This window comes from Caenorhabditis remanei, chromosome II (genome assembly GCF_010183535.1).
Source record: "Caenorhabditis remanei strain PX506 chromosome II, whole genome shotgun sequence".
NCBI lineage: Eukaryota > Metazoa > Nematoda > Chromadorea > Rhabditida > Rhabditidae > Caenorhabditis > Caenorhabditis remanei.
The window spans coordinates 13857344-13880015 of record NC_071329.1 but is presented as its reverse complement, the minus strand read 5'-3'; the positions used below and the strand labels follow the sequence as shown (position 1 = coordinate 13880015).

Below are 22672 nucleotides of genomic sequence, written 5' to 3'. Positions count from 1 at the left end.
AGGGAGATGAGATCTTTTCAGATTCAGAATCTACATAACATTTAAAATAATATGGGTAGTCGAAAATCTACGAAAATATGCGATTTTTTGAAAGACTTCAACGTTTCCAGTTGAATACAGTACTGCAGTATGTCAAAATTTTTTGCATTCTAATAAATTAACTCTGAATCTTATAATACTATTCGAAATTTTATCACAATTTCCTATTTAGTTTTAACTCTAGATTCTATACCATCCAGTACTCGTGTTCGTCTCAACAACACGGCCTGTCTCATTCCAAACAGTCCGAATCCATTTTTTCATGATGAGGTGAAAAAATGGACGTAAAAAAGAGAAGATAAACATTGCCGTTGGCAGTCTGCCAAACTCATAAACATTTTCTCTTCATCCAGTTTTTCAGTTATTTATATGTTTATGAATTATTTCTCTCCTCCTCCGACACTATGTTTTACTTTTTAGAATTTCTGGATAAAGTGTAAAAATAATAGTGAAAAACGAGAGAGATCGAGATTAATCGGCTAATCCACGATACCCTTTTGGAAATTGAAATCAAGATTTTCATTTCAAAAAAAAAAACTTCAGATTTTAAGAATTTATGTGATATTTCTAATGGAAGCAAAATGAATATGAATGGGATCTGAATTGTTAATTAGATGGGACTGAAGAGTTTAGAGATCGAACGAAATTCTCATAAAAAGGAAGTTGTATGGAAAAAAGAATGATCAGATTTCTTATCACTTGGTGTACCTAACAAAAGAAAAATACAGAGATCTTGTGAGAAGAAAGAAGAAGGTGAGAACGGACATAAAAGAAGCAGAGAACTACACAGACATGATTGATCAGTCGAAAGATGAAAACGACAATAAGACCAGAAAGGACGATCGTGTGATTTCGGCCGATTCCACGTAGGGTGATCGGAGAATATTTTGATGAGTTGGTGGGTAGTGAAAATGGGAAAAGATTCAAGGGTCTGAAAATTTTGAGCAGAACATAGAAATTTGTGTTGAAGAAATATATCAGAATATCCTATATCCAACTTTTGAATTAGTGGACTCTGGTATACAGTAGGCGATCGATACAGCATCGCAGAAAAGATTATGTGTGATTGGTCATCTCTTACCATCAACTTTTGAAGAAGTTATAGATCAAATCTAGACCTTCATTTTTGTAGTTGACAACTTTTTTGTACAGACACTCCCTGGCAAGTTACATATCGACAAAGTAATTTCTCCCTCAAATCGTCCAACAGTGATTTTTGGGCTGTCCCCTTAAAATGACCATAACTCTCTAGGGAGTGTCTGTACAAAAAAGTGGTCAACTACAAAAATGAAGGTCTACCTTTGTTCTGTATGGTTTATACATAATTTACTTTGTGGTACAATCAGTGAGACCGTAACACCCTCTCAAAGTTGGTAATTTCCCACTGAAATATGGCAAATTGTATATCACGTTACTGTAGATAAGTAGGGAAAAAGTGAAAAACTTACAGCAAGAAAGTACGTGTAGCATAGATATGTTCTCCCAGAATCTAAGCCTTGAAAATATGTTATAAAGGTTTTGGGATACCTGACAATGGGCCTACGTACGTGTTATCATTTCATAAAATATCAGTCGAAAAAATATTTCCAAAATCCACGTTTTTCTACCAGCAATACGTGACAAACTGATTCTCAATTTAATCCGTTCACTCCCAATAAAAACACAGACTAAACTGAAATAGAACAAAAAAAGGACTGGGAGAGAGAATAATTGCTTTGATGCCCTCTAATCCAAAGAGATTAGCGATTGGAGGTAAGAGTGGAATTAGAGTAAAACTGGGGGGAGACTATTTTGGTAGAATTGAGGAAAATTCTAGATCTGAAACACTTCAATAAAAAAGAGCATTGTGTGATGTGAAAAAAGGAAAAACAGAACCGACATATTTTAAAGCGTCAACAACATAAACAAAAATTCGTTTTCCTCTTTTTCCCGTCCCGCGGCGCCCTTCTTTGGCAACATTAAATATGAGATAGCAGTGAAGACAGAGAGATTCAGAGACTCATACGGCGCCTAGAGTATAGTGGTCCTTCGACGACGCCACGTGCTATTTGAAACGCCTGGGGACCGCTGAAGGAGAAAAAAATGGACAGAAAAGGGGAAAATGTGTCTCTAGGTTGATTGCTATTCTCTCTCTTTCTTTCTTTATCTAGATGAGTATTCATAGTAAAATAGAGAGGAAGAAAGAGAGAAAGAAGAATAAAAACGTAATAACACAATATTTTTATAATGATGATGTAGTTGTAGTGGAAACACTGAAATTGCCTAGAATGTAGTAGTAGGCAACAATAAAATGAAAAAAGTAGAATATTCGATGAGGGAGATGAATAAAAATGGCATGTACAGACTGTGTCATCTTTTGGATTTGAAACAATCAAAATTGTCAATCTTTGGCTGAATTCTTCTGTCATTTTATAAATAGTTATGATCAAAGCATTTCAGATTGGTCAATTTTCCAGGAGTTATCCAATTTTCAGCTGACTCTTCTGAATTTCTCAACAACTCTCTTCGGGAATCTAAATGGGCCTATAATCTGAGGGTACTTTGAATCGAAGGGTACATCAAAGGATACAGTACAGCGAGTCAGAATTTTCATAATTTTTGTGTTATATCATCCTTTTCAAAACAGCATGAACATGTTCTTTGAACTCTGTCTGGAAAGCTTTTCTTAAAAATTTATGAACTTCTGAAATTTTACGAAAATTCTGACTTGATGTACTCTATGATAACCTCATGGATGTACCCCATGATCATAGGTCCTCGATGTACCCTAAGATTCACTGTACCCTCTAATTCAATGTACCCTATGATCAAATTTTTCACACATGTACCCCTTTTCGATGTACCCTTGGATTATGGGTCGTCTGAATTCGTGAAGCAGGAACTTTTAATGAATAGAACTGGCTGAGTATCTCCTTCGAGTGGTATTTTCAACAAAAAATCATTGCACTTTTATCTGAAAACCTGTCTGTCTAGATGTAGATTTTCTTAGCCTGAAATTGAATTTTAAAGAGTATTTGAAAAATCGGGATTCTACTTTCTTTAAATTATAAGGACTTCATTTTAGGCAGAATAGTAAAATACTTGGGTCGCTGAAAACTCTACCTTTATTCTGTATGGTTTATATGTATATAATTTACTTTGTGCGGCAATCAGTGTTGCCGTAACACCCACTCAAAATTGACCATTTTCAACTGAAAAAGGCCAAATTGTATATCTTACTGTACGGTATTGTATATGGACAGCACCGTCAGATGTCGTATGTTTGGGAGTGTCGAAATCTGATCGGTTAGCAAATTCTAGATTTTCAGAGATGCCATACCAGGGTCTTGCTCTCAACTTTCGAAATGTAGCTAGCAACTTCTTCTTTGCAAAAGCTTCGAAACTGGACCAAACTGTATTGTAAAATTTATCTGGGTTGAACACTCTGATACTCTACAAAGAGCTCCGTGACAATCTAGCATGATTTGTGAGCCATACTTCCTAATCAGAGCTCTTTCCCTCAACTCTCGATCCCTCCCCCTACAAACCCTGTTCAAACTTCCCGATCATCCCAATAATACACGTTTCATAACCTCCATCTCCCCCCCCTCCTCCACAATTGCATCATAGTGTCAAACTTCCTACCAATTACTCAGTTTATTCAGCTGCCCATTTCCACTCATTTTTTGCTCAAAACCAAAAATCTCGAAATGATTGTTTACTCAACCACATCCTTCCATAAAAGTGAAACGAAAGCTACTAAAAATCATTTTTACGGAAATGTTCAAGGTTCTCGCTCTCTCAGCTCTCTTCGTGGTTTTCGCTGCTGGTGAGTTCTTTCGATACTTTTGAAATCTAAAATCTAGATCGAACTTTTCAGAGGCTACCAACCTCGCGTGCAAAGGGGAAACCAGTAATGCCGTTGCTGGAGTCTGCCCAGAAGGCTCCAAGTTAATCGATGAGGACAGCTGTTGTCTTGCTGATTCTGTCTTCGGTTAGTTAGAGTTTATTCTTGTGACGACAAAGTAAGTTTTTTTTTCAGATGTCAACTCTCATGCCTGCAAATCCGAGCCAATGCCAGCTATCGGAAAAGAGTGTCCATACGGATTCATCTTGGTAGCTAATGAGGGTTGCTGTCCAAACTCTGATGCTTACGCTAAGGAGAACACAGAGGAGAAGAAGTAGTGGATTTTTGAACTTTACTGATTGTTCTGTTATGCATTTTTTGTCTGGAATAAATCTGCAAGACAATTTAAGAACCATTTTATTAAAGCATCTGTACTGTGAAAGAATGAAGTTTGGGCAAGGATTTTTTTAAAATTTCGCGGGCTGAAACGCAAGTGCGGCAGGGAGTTGTGGGCGCACAGGGATGCGAAGCTTATGGTCGCGTAAACGCGCTGCATCGCACAGCAGTTGGCATAGTGCCAAAAACAGACTTGGCTGAGCGCAAAATTAAAATTTAGCGTGTGTTTGTCGTATGTTTCACTGAAAAACGCGACGCGCACGCAACGCGACTCGGCCGGTAAATTCAAAATTTTTCGCTGCGGACCAGAGTTGCGCGGAAGTGATTTTTTCTAAAACGGAAGTCGGAAGTCGGAAGTAAAATTTGTAATCCGGAAGTCGGAAGTCGGAAGTCGGAAGTAAAATTTCTAATCCGGAAGTCGGAAGTCGGAAGCCGGAAGCAAAATTTTGAAAACGGAAGTCGGAAGCCGGAAGTCGGAAGTGAAAAACGCCCGGAAGTCGGAAGTTGGAAGTCGGAAGTCGGAAGTCGGAAGTAGATTTTTGCGCAAAGATTGAAAAACTCCTAGAAAAAGTTCATAAAATTCGCGAAAATCAGTGAAAAATTAGTTTTTGGCTGAAGAAAAGCTCATTTTCTGTCTTTTTAGACCCATTTTTCCTTATATTTCTGCGAGATATACTTTTCCGAAATCCCACAATTATGGAATGACGGAAGTCGGAAGTAAACATCCGAAAACGGAAGTCGGAAGTCGGAAGTCGGAAGTAAAATTTTGAAAACGGAAGTCGGAAGTCGGAAGCCGGAAGTCGGAATTCCGCGCAACTCTGCTGCGGACCTTACGTCTCGCACCCCTATGTGCGCGGAGCTTGAACTGCAAGCGGCGCGGTTGACATTCAAGTTGAACACGATTTTATCTGGAAATTCAATGACGCTTGCAGTTTCAGCTCCACCCACAACTCCCTGCCACACTTGCGTTTCAGCCCGCGATTAATTTTTTGAAAATTCTTGGCCAAACTTTATTTTTTCACAGTATGAAGTAACTCAAAAGCAAAATGTATGTAATGTGGACAAACTTTCGCGATGATTTGTACACTCGCCGATCTGAATTTATATTTAGAAACTATGGTTGATATCTATGTCATAAAACTATCAAACTCACCACAACCCTCATTATTTATTCTCAAATTAGTTGCATACGTGATTCGATACATCAGACATTCCATATTACTACTGAACAATACTGGGTTATCTTCAATCACTACCGCGTCTTTATTTCTAGATATCACGTGCTGAAATCTCACATTACTCCGTTGAAAAACTAATTCTCTAATCACCTTCAAATTGGGAAGTTTTAGCTGTTTCAAATATTTGTTCGATCTGACTAGAATTGCAGGATGAGAGTCTGAAACTTAAACTTGAACCTTTGAGAACTGATTGTATCCACGACGGTTGTTACCATTCAATGATGCAATATATTCCAGATTGTATAAAAAATTAGCGCCTTCTAACTTTGTATACTGTATTTTCAGTGACCCAAATAATATATTCACATTGAATAGTTTGTATAAATATCTACCTTCGAAAGAATCAATGACTAAGTCTCCGAATAAATAGTTGCAATCATCATCTAAGGAATCCAGATTTCGAATCTCACATAACTTTTGTTTATTAATCCTTTTTTTGGATTCTGGGCAATACTTTGCATGAATATTGTTGAATATAACCCTCTGCTCATAAAAGAATAACAACTCTTTAAAAGTCAAACAGAAATCCGGATGTAGGTTTTCCAAATTTATAAATAATGGACCGAATAGAACATCGTAGAGGTTCTGAAAAACTGAAAAAGCTATTAAATTTGAGATCAGTTTTTTCTTTCACCACAAGATTATCCAACCCCAATCGCGTCATTTCATAATTATCATGTACATTCAGCACAACATTTCTGTTAATTTTTCCATGTTTCGAACGTATTTCTTTCAAACTTTTCAGAAACGACAGGTCTTTTAAAGTGGTGTTCTGAATTTCCACGTCTCCTTTTAAATATTTAAGTTTTGAAAAAGATGTCAGCTGACTGGAATCACTGAATTCAGAAATATATAAGCCTCCGGTCAATGTAGTGCAATTTTCATAACTTTTCAATGTGTCTATTGCGACATTACCACCAGGACATTCTGTAAAAATACGTATTTTCATACTTGCAGGCCGGGCTGAAACGGGCCGCCGCGTATCTCGCTTAAAACGGAATGTTGTGGGCTGAAAAATATACCAAAATGTACACCTCAGCGAGTTCTACGTCTGTGACTTGCGACGGACCGGATGACGGATTATTAATGTGCCGCGGGTCGGGCTAGAATGGTTTTTGGTCATTTTCGATCTTTTTGCCACTTTTTCCCGGCACCGCGGCATATTAACGAGACACCATTCGGCCCGTAGTAGGTCACAGACATAGAACTCGCCGAGATCTACATTTTGGTATATTTTTCAGCCAATTAAATTGCGTTTTAAGCGAGATACACGCCGGTTTACAAGTATGTTTATTTTCTCAAATCAATTATCAAGGTTTTGTTTAATTCACCACAATCTTTCGAATTTCCACTTATTCGACTTCCAAACCAATCTGCTACTTGTACATGAGTACATACATCAGTTGTGTCAAGTTTCGTATTGTTTGAAATTTGAAAAGGACATTCGTAAGCAGAGTGAGATGTAACCCAAAATTGGAAGTTTTGAAGTATCGCAATGTCTTCCAAGAGGGAATTATTGACAATCGAGAGTCCGACTGAAAAAAACCAAATTTTTGAAGCAAATTCCAAATGTTATAAAAGTCATACTTGTCAAGGCCCGCGTGCTTGGCGCCAAAATTCAAAACTCAATTTTTTGGTAAAAGTCAAACTATCATTCAGAATTAGAAGAAATTCAAAATAAAATCATCAAAAATGTTCACTTTTTTAATTCAAAAAAAGTTTATTTTTTGAAGCTGGGCCTTCGGGCCTTTTCCGGGCCGGACCTAGACAAGTATGATAAAAGTGAACTTACAAGTGTCACAAATAAAATTAAAAGTATCATAAACCTTCAACAGTGTAAAAAACGATAGACTCGTTATATTCGAATTCTCTATTCTCAGACCTCCGATAAGATAATGCATTTGTTTGAAAACTTTCTTCAATTCGGATTCAGCTACATCTGTGTTCGAATTGAACGTGAGAATTGCGCACACATCTTCACATTTTCTCGGGAAATACTCGATAGTTTTCGAAGTGACCTCAGAGTAATTAAATGTGCACTTCCAGTCTGGAAATTGATTTGATTGTTTGATGTTTGGTTTTTTGGTTTTTTCCTCTAGACCTTACCACAGTCCTTTGTGCTCACAATGGTTTTCAAATCTTTGGAGAAATCAGAAGAAATTTTTAAAGTGAAGAACATAAAAATATAAGAGAAAAAAATTAGTTTCATATTCAATAAGAATCTAGAATGATCGAAAATTTGAAGTGGAAAAGGGAAACCTATCATTAAAAGAACTCGTGTTTTACTTTTCTTGAAATAACGTCAATGTTTTGCGAAATGGATAGAAGAAATATTTTAATACTTGTCTTATCGATTTTGATATCTCCAATCTCATCTGATTTCAGTTCTGATTTGGAGAAAGTGACACAGGTTTACAATTGTGGTAAGAGCTATTGTATTACTCCCGAATTCAGCCGTTTTCAGACCCTTACTGTACATTTAGTGAATCGGAGATCACATCGAAAACCATAGCCCTCTTTCCAAAAGATTGCTATGCAGTTTGCGGAATTCTAGTTTTCAATGAGAACACTGATATAGAAAAGTCGGAAATTGAAACACTTTTCAAAGGAATGACAACACTTTTTGGATCATTGCGGTTTGAGAATACCAGGTTTCAGAATTTCGACTTTTTCAGTGTAGATCCTGAAACGCATATCTTTGATTTTTACTGTGCAACTTGTAAGTTCGTTATGTATTTACGGAACCAAATAAAATTCATTCCAGTTGGTTTATCTATCGTGAACAATTCCAAACTAACAAACATAGATTTCCTTGAAAATCTATTTCTATCGACGGATAGACTGACCAATGAGTGCACATTATCAATTGAGAACAATCCAAAGTTAGATGTCAGTGATTTATGTCAAGATAGAAAATATAAACACATGTTTGAACTGAAAACAATCGGGAATTTCAAAGATTGTGGTAAGTGTTCTAATATATGTACAGTACCGCTCAAAAAGGTTATCAACTTTGGCTGTTTCAATGGAAAATTTTGACAGAGTATTTCTGTGTCATCTGATTGTCTGACGAATTTTATTTTGTATGGGTTGGAAAGAGCAAAAATAGGGCATCATTTTTGTAGTTGACCATGTGGTTGTAGGGACACTATCTTGAAAGTTACAGGTTGTCAAAGCCGACTAATTTCCGTGTGTATTAGCGTAATTTTGGAGCTTTTCATTTTGACAGCCTGTAACTTTCATGGTAGTGCCCCTACAAAAAAATGGTCAACTACAAAAATTATGCGCTATTTTTGCTCTTTTTAACCCACACAAAATAAAATTCGTCAGACAATCAGAAAGTTGGTCATTTTCTACTGAAAAAGGCCAAATTGTAAATCTTACTGCACGGTACTGTATGTGTATCCTCTCACCAATTCAGGCTGCCGTGGAGATACAATAACCCTTGAAAATATGGAAAACTTTCAAAATTGCACTATTCTGAATGGTGAATTGAACTTGTCCTATATCGACACCGACACACAGCTGACCTCTCTCTCACTCGTTTCCCTTGTAAGAGGAGACATGGAGATTCAGAAGACGAACTTTAAGAATTTATCATTTTTGAAGAATTTGAAAAGAATTCTGGTTAAACACGGATTAACTAATGAGAAAGTGGTGATGAATATTCACGATAACAGTGAAATGATACGGTTTGGGATTTCGTCATTAAGGGTGAATTCTTTAATTCTTATGAGATATTTCTATTGACTAAAACATCTTCTTTCAGAGTCTCTACGACGTTCTCGATGGACCATTCATTATGAATTTAGAGAATCTTCACTCTGAATTCTGTCTGACTTTTGAAGAAGTTCAGTTTTTCCTGGAAAACTACGTGTCCTTCAATAAAATACACGCAAAATTCTGTCCGGGTGCTGAGAGTATCATGATAGACGATATGGAAAGAAGAGTTTGCCAATTCAAAAACATGAAAACATTGGCGAAGTCTTGTATTTTTATTTATGGAACAGTAGTCATTGATTCCGGTGATGAAGAGTATGTTTATAAGTTGGAAAGTCTGGAAACTATATTTGGATCGATAGTGATCAAGAACACAAAATTGGTAAATTTGAATTTTCTCGAGAAATTGAGGTTCATTGCATCGTTAGAAGACGGATATGTCATGGAGATATTGTCGAATCACAACATGACAACTGCATCTTTTCCTGATTTGGGTGTGAGTACCTGCGCTCCAAACAATTAGCGTAAAACTAGCGCGGAATTTAAAAAATTAATGCGAAGTGTTTTTGTTTTATTAATTCGATATTTTTTGTGTAAGATTTTACCGAAAAACAGCGAGAACAATGGAAGAACAGTGAAGTTCATTCGAAAAATTTAACTCCCTATCGTTCGTCCACGTTATAAGCACAGAATTTGGATGAGCGGCGGCTCAATCGACAATCAGCCAAGTCGGGTGCAAACGCGCTTCACTAGGCTTCCGATTTCGCGGGAAGTTAATTTGAACTCATATAGACTAGAAATCACCCTGTGGATAGTTCATTTTCAGAATATCATATCTCGAGGAAATCGGTACGTAGTTTTGAATGACAATCCACTTTTGATCACCGATGACTGCATGATATTCCCTATCACTTATCAAACAAATGTTGCATTCATTGGAAATAATTGCGGTTCGCTTTCTTTAGTGCCAGTTTTATTATGATTTCATAATTTCAGAGAATTCGATTGCTAATGGTCATAAATCAGCAACTATTTATTTTTCTGTGTTTATTGGTATTTTTGGTTTGTGGTCACTAGCAATTGATAAAGCCCTGTAATTTTCAATGCCCTTTTGATATGTGTGTTTTCGCTAATAAAGATTCTAACCAAACTAAAAACCCTCTCACATCATTGTTTTCCATTCTAAACTGTGATGAGAGAAAGTCAGGTGCGATACGATAATTATTAGTTTGAGAATTCGTTTGAGAAAGCAAACACCTCCAAAATTTTTATCCAATAGTCCCATGTCATCTTCTTTCAACGAGTACTACTATGAAGATGGCTCCCATCCGGATGACAAAGTACTGGAATCATTTTCAGATACTGCATTAACAATTGCTTACTATCTCACGCCTTTTCAACTTGTTTTCTCATGTATTGGATTCGTTTTTAATCTGTTTCATCTTTTGATAGTCACTAGAAAAACTTTGAGAAACCATAGCATCTATGTGATTATGACTGGAATTACGATATGTGATATATGTGTGATTTTGTCTATATTATATTATATTTCAGTTGATTTCACTGGGTACTTTGGAGAGTACGATTGGTAAGTTTCTATTTAAAACTACTTTTTCATCAACATAAATATGAGAAGTCCGTTTCCAGCCGGATGCCATCCAGTTATTCAGATATTATAGTTGCGCTGATAGCTGGAATGTTCCATGATTGCTGCCGTCGATTATCCACGTGGCTTGCTGTTCTAATGGCGTTAGTTCGATTGCTTATCATAAAAAATCCACTTAAATCTAATATGGGATTCCTCTCAACACCCTCATTCGCCATCAAAACGATTTCGGTGGTTTTTATGTTTTGTTTTATGATCACGTTGTTGGTTTTTGGTCAATATGAGTTGTCGGATTTCGGTACTTACGAAATCCATTTTTGTGAATATCTGCCCAGCAATTATAGTGTTCCATATGATTGGCGACTTTCTACTAATCTTATGTTCGATGACATCCGTCCAAAATTAGAACAAACCATATTATTTGTTGATGGAACTTCAAAAGTAGATGGATCCCTTTGAAATTTCTCATCTCATGGAGTAAGTATTTCAGATAATACCTGCTGTAATTCTCCCGATTCTATCAATTCTTCTTATTCGATGCATACAAAAGGCTGTCAAATCAAGAAAAAGTCTGAGCAAAGGTAGAACAGAGTGAGATTTTTAATGAGTTAACTTTACGAAATTTATAATTTCTCTCTAGATCTGAAACCGAGAAATCCATCAAAATGGTAGCATTAATGACAGTATTCTCGATGATCGCTGAGGGGCCGACTGGAATTGTCTACGCGATTACTTCATTTTTTGAGGGTTTTATGCATGTTTCGTGGGTTTTCGAACAAAAATATTCATCTCCACCTAATCATATTTTTGCAGGGATAGCAGAGAAAGACTAGATGAAATTTTGGTAAACTTGGCAGTACTTAATTCTATTGTGCATAGTATTATCTGTCTTGTGATATCTTCTCAATATAGAAATGAAGCAAATAAGATCTTTCGGTGTGGAAGGAGAAGAAATATCGTAAGTTTTAAGAACAACATTAAACGGAAAATCATACTTTTTGAGGTGGTTCAAGCGCCTGGAGGGAATTCCGCATTCTCAACAAATCCACGTGTTACTCATTCTAATGCTGTCGTTGATTGAAATAAAACTAATTTATCATTCGATTCTTGGAGAATATTTACATAACTTATGAACAAAATCATTACAAGATATTAGGTTGTCCCAAAAGTTTTCGAACATAGTTTTGTTAATCTGCTATAGGACAGAGAGCGAGAATCAAACCAAATAGTGCATGTTTTCCATTATATAAGACGTCGGGTGTATTGACAATATCATTCATTTCTTCTGGCTGCCTTCTCTCAATGAACGCGACATCAATCTTTGTCCCCGACCGACTTCATATTCGTCATGTCATTTTATTTTTGTTTCTATCTAACTCCAAAATCACTGAGATTGAAGAACGTATGGTTGAAGTTTAAAAGGATATTGCCCCTCAACGGCAGACAATTAGCCGTTAGGTCCATCGTTTCAAAAATAATGATTTTTCTTTGACCGAAGCAGCACGTTCTGGAAGACCAGTGGAGTTCGACATTGACAAGTTACGGGAGGTAGTGGAAAGTGACCCATTTCAATCCATTCGTAAACTGGCAACAGTAATGGGTTCTACTCACTCTGCGGTAGAAAGATGACTGGGAGCTCTTGGCAAGTTAAAAAAAATGGGAAGATGGATACCACACAAATTGTCTAACTTTGACCTTGAGCGCCGAGTGGACATGTCACTGCATCTTCTAACCCACCATCCTAATTTCAACTGGCTGGATCATTTGGTTACGTCGGACGAGAAGTGGGTCTTATACGAAAACCACCACAGGAGAGCCCAGTGGGTTGATGCTGATAAACAGCAAGAGGATGTCGTCAAACAGGAGATACACCCTAAGAAAATAGTGCTCTCCGTCTGGGGGTCTGTTCATGGAGTGCTTTATTGGGAACTGTTTCCGGGGGCAAAAACTATCACCGCCGACTACTATTCTTCTCAATTACAAAAGGTGAAGCCCAAACTGAAAACCTCCCCTCTACACGGTCACAAAGTCCACTACCTCCATGACAACGCAAGACCACACACCGCAAAGACGATCAAGTCTCTCCGGGCTACATTCCACTGGAGAGTCCCTGCTCACCCTCCGTACAGCCCTGATATCGCTCCTTCGGATTACCATCTGTTCAGCGACATGCATCGATCCTTTGAAGTCCAGGACTTCAAAACAAAGTCAGAGGTCGAGAAATGGTTGAAGAAGTATTTTGACTCGAAGCAGCCTGAGTTTTGGCGGAAAGGTATTGAATCTCTACCTACTAAATGGCAAACAGTCGTGGATAAAGGTGGTCACTATGTTTGATTTTTGTAATATTCTGGCTTTGAATAAATTTGAATTCAATAATGTTCGAAAACTTATGGGACAACCTAATACAAAGAAAAAACAGAGAAAAACCCGTTGATTCGGGTCAAAATGAAGTGAAAGAGTTAGAAGGAAACGAACAAACCGGGAAAAACAAGAAAAAAGCTCAGAAGTTAGAATTTTGTAGAAAAGTGAATGGAATTAACAACGAGAAAGACATTTCGGGGGGAAGATACATGAAATCTAGTAGTGTTTATACTAGAGTCTCTTCTGAATTAATCTAGAAGAGGAACTGTTGAAAAGGTGTCCAGAGAGCCGACGATGATTTGCGGTTGTTGTGGGATTGAGCCCTGGAAAATATTTATTGAAACCTTTGAAACATTTTCAAGGAATTAAAACCAAAAACTCACCAAATGTTCCTCTGGGATACTGTAGAGTGGGGAGCTGACAATCGAATGTGATACACTAATTCTCCGGATCATTGGCGCTGATGACACACTACGAAGACGTGGTGCTGCTGGAACAGATGGCGGTGACAACATCTGGTTATTCGGATTCTGAGACGTCATCGCTCGATTCTGTCTCCACTGGGAGTGAAGAACTGGTCTTTCGGAAGCAGATGGTTGAGTGAGTGGACGGTAACGACGTCTCCAGTTTCTGACAGTGACGACGTCAGCGATTCGGACATTGTTTCGGGAGTGATTGGAAGACCAGGATGAGGCGGTGGAGGACTCAACTGAATCATCATCTGTGTCTGATCTTGGCTTGGCTTTCGATCGGAACACGTAGAGAATCGCCCAGACTGGCATGATGAAGTTGATCAAATCGTATGGGGCTTTCAGCATACTGTAACGGATTTGGTCGTGGGCAAAAATAGCCGAACAACTATTGGCCGTCCTCTCATCTGCCAACATAAACATCCCAATGTGATAAGCTAAATCACAAAAAGTCGCTGTCTCAAAAGCCCACATCAATACAAAAACATCTCTCCGTTGAGCTGCTCTCATTTGAACTGGAGCCGAGATTCGATTCATTCTTCGAAGAATCATACAGAACGAGACGAGAGTCATTTGGACAATTATGAATTGTCCGGTGGAGAACCAGATCCAGTATGGAGCTCTACAATCCAGCCTCGGTTCGATCGAAGCCAGTACGTAACCCATCACAAGGAAGGCCGTGAAATATGTGAAAAGTAGGAATAGAGCCACAAAACAAAGACGTTTTCCAGCAGTTGAGCTCCAATGCATCATGGAAGAGGCGATATCCAGGTAGAAATAACAAACGATTAGAAGGCAAATGGCTTTGGTGTAGGAGAGAAACAAGGCGATTTGGGTATTCCATCCGATCAGCCATTCGAATGATCTGGAAGAAAAAATTACAGTACCGGTCAAAAGGTTTCCAGTTGATATTGTCCAACTTTGAGAGTGTGCCATGGTAATTCTGATTGTCACACCAAATACGTTTTTAATGAGTCATATAGATCAAAAGTAGAGCTCCATTTCTGTAGTTGACAACATTTTTGTACGGACACTCCTTAGAGAGTTATGGTCATTTTAAGACGACAGCTCAAAAATCACCCTGCACTGAAATTGGTCGATTTGAGGAAGAAATTACTTTGTCGATACGTAACTTGCTTGGAAGTGTCCGTACAAAAAAGTTGTCAGCTACAAAAATAAAGATCTACTTTTGGCCTGTATGATTCATCAAAAACTTACTGAGTGTGACTATCAGAAATACCAGGACACACTCCAAAAGTTGGACAATTTCAACTGAAAACGGTCAAAGTCCATATCTTTTTGACCGGTACTCTATGTGGGTACTGTAGCTGAAGAAAAAAAACCAACCCTCCAAAACAGTGAACAGCCAGAATATAATAAAGAAGAAGCATTAGTTGTGATTGGGAAGTCGAGTGAAGTTTCGCGATTCGAGCCATACACATTGCAGCAGTACATATTCCAAGAACTGCAAAGATACTGGAGCGGACGCATGCTGAAAAAGTCTTATCTTATTTCCTTTGCAAAGTAGTAGTAAGTACGCTCTACTGACAACTAGAGAATCTCGTTGTCTGCGTCTCTCATGTTAAAACGAATGTACCCCCACGATGAGGCCAGGGATACCAATGCAGATGCGCTCTATTGACAAGAATGGTTCATTTTTTGCGTCACGGTGAACATTCGAACTTCTGTGCATGCTATACCGGCTATATAAATTTCAATGTTCACCGTGACGCAAAAAATGTACCATTCTTGTCAATAGAGCGCGGCTGCAAAGGTAGCCCTGGGCTCATCGTGTACCCCCAAATCAAACTACAAACTACAAAACCTCACCAATTAAATTTCTATTCCCTATACAATTCGCACAAAGAACATCTGTCGAATTGTGGTCTCCTGTCTCGTTATCATACACTGGGGACACTGAAAAAAGTTATAAATCTTTTTTTTAATCCAACTGAAAACTCACAAATCCAATCCAAAAATGATGATGTCGATGGGATTGTTTTGTCGACATCCCACACGTTTGTAGCTCGGAAATTCCTATACATTCTCAACCAAAAAAGTGAAAATGTACAAGAGCCTGGAAAAAGAGAAATGTGGAAATTGATGATTGCAGTGACGTAGGAAAACGGAAAAAGCAAGAAAAAAGTGATAGGAGTGGAGAAATTTTCGGAGAAGTTTTAGTTGGGGTTTATCAGTTGGAGGTTCTAGACAACAGAACATAAAATTTCTGGAATTAAACAACTTTGATTGATTTGATTCCTTGAACCTTTTTGGAGGAGGCATAGTGCAGTTTTGAAGATGTGTCAGAACGCGTCAAAGGCGCACCAGACATCAAATTTCTCACTCTAGAATTTGTTTACAAGCATTGTGAAATTGAATCCAGCTTGCCAAAAAATAGTAAAGTAAACATGGTGACGGTGATTTTCTGAACTTTTTTATGATTCATGGACGCACGTATTCAATCTGCAAAACTAGAGTTCTAGTATAGTGGGGAGACACCTTCTAGTAAACAAAACGTGCAAGGAATGAGTTTTCTATCGATAAACCCCCATCTAATCCGTCGATAAAGTGTTCCAGTCGAGATTGTTTCAGTGTCAATCAATCAAAGTCAGGTGATTGAAATGTGTGAGAGCAGAAGACGAAAGAAAGAAAAAAGGGTTGGACTGATAAGGAGTTTGAGTGTGACATTGTCATGTTAATTTTTTGGAGGTGAGAAGAGGAGAAGAAGAAGAAGAAGGGTTCAGGAGGGGAGCAGAAAATAAACAGAACTGGAAAACATCCTTGTTTTCCAAGTGGAGAGATGGTCATTGGGCATTAGTCAATGATCGGTTTCAGGGGTGGGAAAGGAAAGGTATGTTATAGGGATGGTTGGAAGAACTGGAACATTGTTGTGAGACATAGTTAGAGAGGATGAACCTAACTAGGGAAGGTCATGGAGTCCGTTTGGAGTTATAGGGCGTGACCTAAATCATTGGGAAGCTGAGAAAACACTGATTCCGAATATATATATTCAGTTTTTGCCCTCGAGGTCTGGTATTCGAGGAAAACGAAGTCCAAGATGAGAACTGAATTTCAAAATTGTTCAAAAATTTTTCGCGTATCAGAAAGGTAATAATTTGGCATTTTTCAGAACTTTGATCTCATTTTTCTCGAATACCAGGCCTCGAGGGCAAAAACTGAATATATATATTTGGAATCAGCGAGTTCTCAGCTTTCCAATAGTATAGGTCACGTCTCATATCTCCAGACTGACTCCATTACCTTCCCTAGTAAATTCACGTTCACAGGAAGGATTGGGAATTCAACCTGGATACAAAAGTTCTAGCGGTTCCACGAGTCAGCCATCGAAAAATCGAATCAAAATATAAACTAGAACGTGAAATAAGACTCCGACGCATTCTGACTGACGGCACGTGGACCTCGTGCCTTCAGAAATTAAATCTGTAAATCGACGCCATCTGCCATCACCATCGGTTAGTCACTTTTCAATGAGTAACATACCAGTTACAGTAATATATTCTTTCCACTTTACATAAATACTAATGACTTTTTCTCACTTTCACTAAACTGGACAAACACATGACCGAAAGTTCACAAATGGAGACACTGAACGATCAAAGCTATATCTCACATCTGATGAAAATTCGTCGAAAGTGGACTTCCGAATCATCAAAACACAACATATCGGAAAGAAAGTCAAAAGTACTGAGATAAAATCAAAATTCGAGGAAAAAAAGTTGAGTTACTCGGAAAATAGCCAGGAATTTCGAAATACAAAAAAGAAAATAAATTAATGCGGTTACTCTTTCTAGATAAGATTGAAGAAAACCAGATAGTACAATAAAGTCTTCATTCTTCTCCACAATCTTATCTATATATTCCTCAAGTATGCCTCATTTTTCAATCTCCTTTCTTTCATTATTCACCTGTGAGTCAGCCTATTAGTCATAGAGTTAGCAAGAATAAGCAACAACATAAACAAAACGAAAATGTAAAAAAGAAAAAAGAAATCTAAACTAAATACTCAACCACAAAACCTGGCCAAAAGGGAAAAAAGAAAAGGAATATCAACCAAAACCAGACAAACTCTATTTCCAGATTTTTCCAGACTCCTCATAACGAAACTGAATGATTTGTTGAAAAAACGAAGCGAGTGACATTGAGGGCACGTGAACTCGAAGAGGAGGCATCAGAGAAAGTGAGACGAGTGAGTGGAGAGAAATAGGAGACAGAGAGGAAAAGGGAAATGAGAGTACTGAGAAGAGAGTATGGGGAAAGGAGGGGGGTGGAGACACAATATGCGGGGAGAAAGAATATAAACGATCAGCTGAGAAAAAGGGAGATGTGTATATAGAGTGGGCCCTTCCTTTTTATTGGTCCAGATCATTTTCGAGTGGTGATGGATGTGTCGACGATGGAGTAAATGAGATGGTGTGGCGAAGATTTATTGGAAGTGGAGATCGGGATTCAAGATTATATATTGAGTAGAACCTTCCTTTTCCGGAAAAGAACCTTCTTTCTTGTTGGTTTTAGCTATCTTCTTTAATTTCAAATATAACTTTCCTTTCTTCTCTCTTCAAATGTAACATCGATTGATAAGCTCTTGAAACGGAAGTTAATTGCCTTACACTGAAACGCCGTAACGATGAAGCCGCTGCAATTTCTTTGGAGGCCACAACCCTAAAATGTTATCTTACCAGTCTCTCTACCTGTCAAGAATGTGTTTTATACATGAAGCTGATCATACAATAAAAACCGGAGATGTTTGAGAGAAATACACGAAGGTTATAGGGATGAGAAGGCAATCAATACGGATTGGGGATTAGTTTTTTCAGAAGTCAGGGGTAAAAGTTATTGGGCAGATTGAGATCGGAGTTGTCGGCGAGTTCTCATTGCAATAGTTGGCGCTGGGCGTCTACGAAGCGATGAAGGTGCATGATCGACTATCTCCTCTTCATCCAGAATTTCTTCTTGCTTCACTTGACGAACTGGAAACTCGCGGAAAACGTCACCACCGTCGTTTTCATCGTTTTCCGACTCGTCTTGAATCTCGAAACTCAAATCGAGAGTCGGTTGAACTCTTTGAACAATTCGAGAGGAAACACGACGAGAAGACACCGAAGGACGACTTTGAGAATGGATTTCAATTAATGAGTCTTCCATTTCTTCGACTTCCAGTTGTGGAATATCCGCCATTGGGGTGTTGAAGGCATTGACAATCTGGAAACAAAATTTGAATAATCATTCTTATATATAAAAGACAATTGGGCGTTGTCTGAGGCGCTGTCCGCAACGGTTTTGGGAAGAGGAGAGAAACTTAGCCAGGAGGCAAAACCGAACTGGCGTGCTTTGGAAAACGACCGCCGCTTTAAACCACTCGGCCATGCGGGCACATTCGAAAGTCAATGACCACGTGAATGAAGAGAGACCAGCCGGCTCAACCGCCGAAGGCGGGGGAGACAGGCTGGTTATTTAAATAAACAGACAGTTTGTAACTCACCGAAGCCATAACCGCTGGAACAGTCATCGCCACTGCTGGCATGCAATCCCATAATCTTAGCATCACTGCCATTGTGATTCCGTCGATTCGTCTCTCGTTTTTTCGGAGGAATGGAGCCAAGAACTTCGTGTAGAGCACTGATGCGAACCCGAGATGAGGAACAGAGAGGAGAGTGATGAAGGAGAGCACGAAGAAGTCGTAGAATGGAATGAAACAAGAGATGAAGAAGGTATTCAGGAACCAGTCGCAGATGAGGAATGAGCCGTAGATTGTCCAGAAGTGGAGGCATTGAATCTGAAATAATGAAATGAAGGTTTTAATAATTTTTAGAATAGTTTCTTTTACGGAAAACTCATTCAAAAAATGAACAATTTCTAGAATATGAGTTCCCGTCACAAATTAATGGGCCTATTCATGGACAGCAAAAAAACGTTTTTTTTTTTGGTTTTTTTCGATTCACCGAAGCAGAAAATCAGCGAAAAACTCCGTTTTTCGCTGGTGTTTTAACCGCTCGCTACGAGACTTGTGGTATCGAAAAAAGCAGCGAAATACCGTTTTATGCTTCCCAAGAATAGGCCCATAATATCCAGCATCTCACTTACCAATTTCGGTTTTGTCGGCTTTTTGAGCACTTTGAACGAATGAATGACTGGGGCGACGATTCCAATGAGATTCGACAATCCGCGAGCAAGGAAGGACATTTTTCGACGAGTAGAGACAACGAGATCTGCGAGTTAATCGAGTAGAAATTAATTTTTAATGAATGAAATTCGCGGGAAAGAGCACGCAAAAGGTGACATTCGTCAACTACAGTAAGAAAATCATTCGTGGCGGGACGCGAGTGCGAATTCCACGCATGTTCCGTTAAATCATTTCGTCATTTTATTTTATTTTCAAATCGGAGAAGTTTGATCTCTGTTTGCTCGGAAAATTTATTCTTCCGAAAATAATTTCGAAAATAATTGTTTTAAAAAAACCCTTTAAAAAATGTAGCAAAAAGATTTCTCAAAACTATCACGGTATTATCAAAAATTTCATTCAAAACATAAAAATTCAGTTTCAAATTCGCGCTGGTTTCCACGCTTTGATTCGTGGACGCGGCCGAGTTTCCCGCTCCCACCTCCGGCGAAAAAGTCGATAGAAAGAGAAGAGAGAACGACTAATTCGCAGTTGCCTCACGTCGTTTCTCGTAAATATCCCTTCCCCCTCTCATCCGATTTCCTTTTTTCTCATACAAAAGCTTTACTTCGCCCCCTTCTTGTTCTAAAAATGGGTGATTACGAGAATGTACTGCTCGTGAAGCCAAAAGTGTTCGTTTACCGAATCCCACCAATTGGAACCGGCGGTCACAAGTGAGTTTTCTGAGTCATCATTCATCTTTTGTTGCCTAGTTGCAATAAATTCTCGACACAAACGTATCGATTTTCTTTCTCAGGGCTGCTGACTGGAATCTCGATGCCCCAGCATGGACAGGAAGGATGCGTCTCGTAGCAATAGGAAAGCGTTTGGAAATGCGGTTAGAAGACGGAGAGACTTGTGAGTTGTTGTCAAAAAAATTAATAATATTAAAGATTGAAGGTGATCTTTATGCCAAATGTCCAATTGATGCGCACCCAGGAAATGCTGTCGAAGCGGTCAATGATAGTTCAAGATATTTTGTGATTCGTTTGCAGGTAAGAAGAAAACAACAAAGATTCATTGTGAAAATGTTGAGAAAACAATTTTCAAACTTTATCCCGATATTTACGCCGAATAGTTTTCAGAACGACAACGGACAACAAGCTTTCGTAGGGTGCGGATTTCAGGAGCGTGGTGACGCCTTCGATTTCAATGTGACGCTTCAAGTAAGAATTTTTAATGAATTATTGGGATTTTCGAGCTTTTTTTTAGTATCTGAGTTCGCAATATTTTTTGTAATCTGAAAAAGTGAAGTTGTAGTAAATAAAAAATAGGCGATTTATATATTTAAATTTCAAAATCGGTTTTTAGTTCTGAAGGAATGTTGAAATTTGGATTTTCCTATTCTATCAAGCTTTTTTCTTCATTTCGAGCCACATTTCCTCCTTTCAGGATCACTTCCGATACATTGAACGGAGCGCTGAGTTGGAGAAACAAGACCTCACAGCCGGACCGAGCCTTGATTTGGCTTTCAAAGAGGGACAAACTATTTCTATCAATATCGGGGTAAGATTTTATTCAACATTTTCAAGAATAAACAATTTTCTAGAAAAGAGACAAAAACGCGGTGTCTCGACCTCGTCCAGCTGCAGCAGCCACTGGTGGCCTTGTCCCACTACTTCCACCACCGCCAGGTGCCGGAACAGTGGTGAGTTTCGCTAGTTTCTTTTTTTTCAAAAGCAATATTGAACTTCTATCTTTCGAAAAAAGTGAAATGAGTACCTTATCAAACACTTTCCCCTGTTAAGTAATCTTTTTTTAAACTTTATTTTCTGTTTTTTCGAATACACCTGCGTTGGTTGCGCAATGAGAAAATTGTAAATCCTTTCTCTTTTTTCCATTTCCCATGGAGTGTAATTCTCTTTTTTCGTCTGCACAGGCCATTCTATCTGAAGAGTTTTCCCAAATCTCCGAAAATTCTAGAATGAGTTATTTTGAACCACAATTTCAACGCAAGTATTGGCACGGCACGCGTCTTGCAACCACGCTCTACCGAAACCGAAAAAAATGTGTGCGAAATTGAGAGACTCAGAGAAAAAAGACATTTTTCAAAACATTTCGGTGGAGCGCAGTGGTAAGAATTGTGCCGAGCTGATATCTTTCAGGAAAGTTTTTTGACCTAAAATCCTTGCACTTCTAGTACAGATTCACTGAAAACAGCTTATCGAATGATAACACATTCATTCTTTGTTCGATTACCATGAAAATTAAATTTCTCTCTTTCTCTGCCCCTCTCTCCCTTTTCTATCTTTCCAATTCCGTTTCATCAATGTGTTCCTCTTCACAACCACATCTATCCCTCTTTTCGTTTTCTCTTCTGTTTTCTCGTGTGGTTTGTTGAAATTGTTTTCTGTTTTCTCAGCGACCCTCTGGTCTCATAGGTCTCACCCTTCATTTATTCGAAAAAATGAATCAATGTTTTTTTTCAAAACTTTTTTATAACTTTAAAAGAAATCGTTATCAATCTCTTTTTTATAGATTCGAAACTCGCGACCGACTGGCTCTTCCACCGCGGCCGCCGCCACCGCCGCACCCACTTCGTCTCCATTCCCATCAGATCCATTCGGTCCGCCCAGTTCAAATTCCAGCAATAACGCAGGAAATTTGCTGTGAGTCTTCCTTTGCTCAGCCCTATTTATTCGAAAATAACCGCTTTCAGAGACTTCTAAATACACATCAAAACTGCCACACGTCACCATCGTTCCTCTCTCGTATCGTCTGCGTCTCCTTTCGCTTCTCTGTGCACTATCGCCAAATATTTTTTCATTTCTTCTTTTAACTCCTTGAATTTCATAATTTATTGATTTCTTCTGTTCGATTGTCGACCTTTTGATAGCT

The 22672-nt window shown here is 38.4% G+C and overlaps 6 protein-coding genes across 6 annotated transcripts; 3 read left to right on the top strand and 3 right to left on the bottom strand.

Annotated features, from left to right (window-relative positions):
- Positions 1-3798: 3798 nt before the first annotated feature.
- GCK72_006777 (uncharacterized protein) lies at positions 3799-4203 on the top strand (the record flags this gene model as incomplete). Its single annotated transcript, XM_053725786.1, has 3 exons — positions 3799-3847; positions 3899-4012; positions 4061-4203. 3 exons carry the CDS (start codon positions 3799-3801, stop codon positions 4201-4203), a joined length of 306 nt encoding a protein of 101 aa, XP_053589980.1.
- Positions 4204-5388: 1185 nt separating this feature from the next.
- Positions 5389-7678, bottom strand: GCK72_006776 (uncharacterized protein; the record flags this gene model as incomplete). Its single annotated transcript, XM_053725785.1, has 6 exons — positions 5389-5544; positions 5590-5657; positions 5832-6084; positions 6898-7034; positions 7292-7546; positions 7606-7678. 6 exons carry the CDS (start codon positions 7676-7678, stop codon positions 5389-5391), a joined length of 942 nt encoding a protein of 313 aa, XP_053589979.1.
- A 1274-nt stretch (positions 7679-8952) lies between these two features.
- GCK72_006775 (uncharacterized protein) lies at positions 8953-11906 on the top strand (the record flags this gene model as incomplete). The annotated part of the gene is made up of 10 exons (XM_053725784.1): positions 8953-9051; positions 9269-9715; positions 10046-10169; positions 10216-10281; positions 10774-10807; positions 10867-11266; positions 11316-11416; positions 11466-11588; positions 11639-11681; positions 11796-11906. 10 exons carry the CDS (start codon positions 8953-8955, stop codon positions 11904-11906), a joined length of 1548 nt encoding a protein of 515 aa, XP_053589978.1.
- Positions 11907-13434: 1528 nt separating this feature from the next.
- Positions 13435-15701, bottom strand: GCK72_006774 (uncharacterized protein; the record flags this gene model as incomplete). Its single annotated transcript, XM_053725783.1, has 5 exons — positions 13435-13509; positions 13570-14521; positions 15004-15148; positions 15487-15573; positions 15620-15701. The coding sequence occupies 5 exons, from the start codon at positions 15699-15701 to the stop codon at positions 13435-13437; spliced, it is 1341 nt and encodes a 446-aa protein (XP_053589977.1).
- A 2806-nt stretch (positions 15702-18507) lies between these two features.
- On the bottom strand, positions 18508-19857 carry GCK72_006773 (uncharacterized protein; the record flags this gene model as incomplete). The annotated part of the gene is made up of 3 exons (XM_003110171.2): positions 18508-18876; positions 19157-19450; positions 19759-19857. 3 exons carry the CDS (start codon positions 19855-19857, stop codon positions 18508-18510), a joined length of 762 nt encoding a protein of 253 aa, XP_003110219.2.
- Positions 19858-20425: 568 nt separating this feature from the next.
- On the top strand, positions 20426-22503 carry GCK72_006772 (uncharacterized protein; the record flags this gene model as incomplete). The annotated part of the gene is made up of 8 exons (XM_003109828.2): positions 20426-20508; positions 20592-20692; positions 20735-20829; positions 20920-21000; positions 21227-21340; positions 21384-21482; positions 22313-22443; positions 22494-22503. 8 exons carry the CDS (start codon positions 20426-20428, stop codon positions 22501-22503), a joined length of 714 nt encoding a protein of 237 aa, XP_003109876.2.
- Positions 22504-22672: the final 169 nt, after the last annotated feature.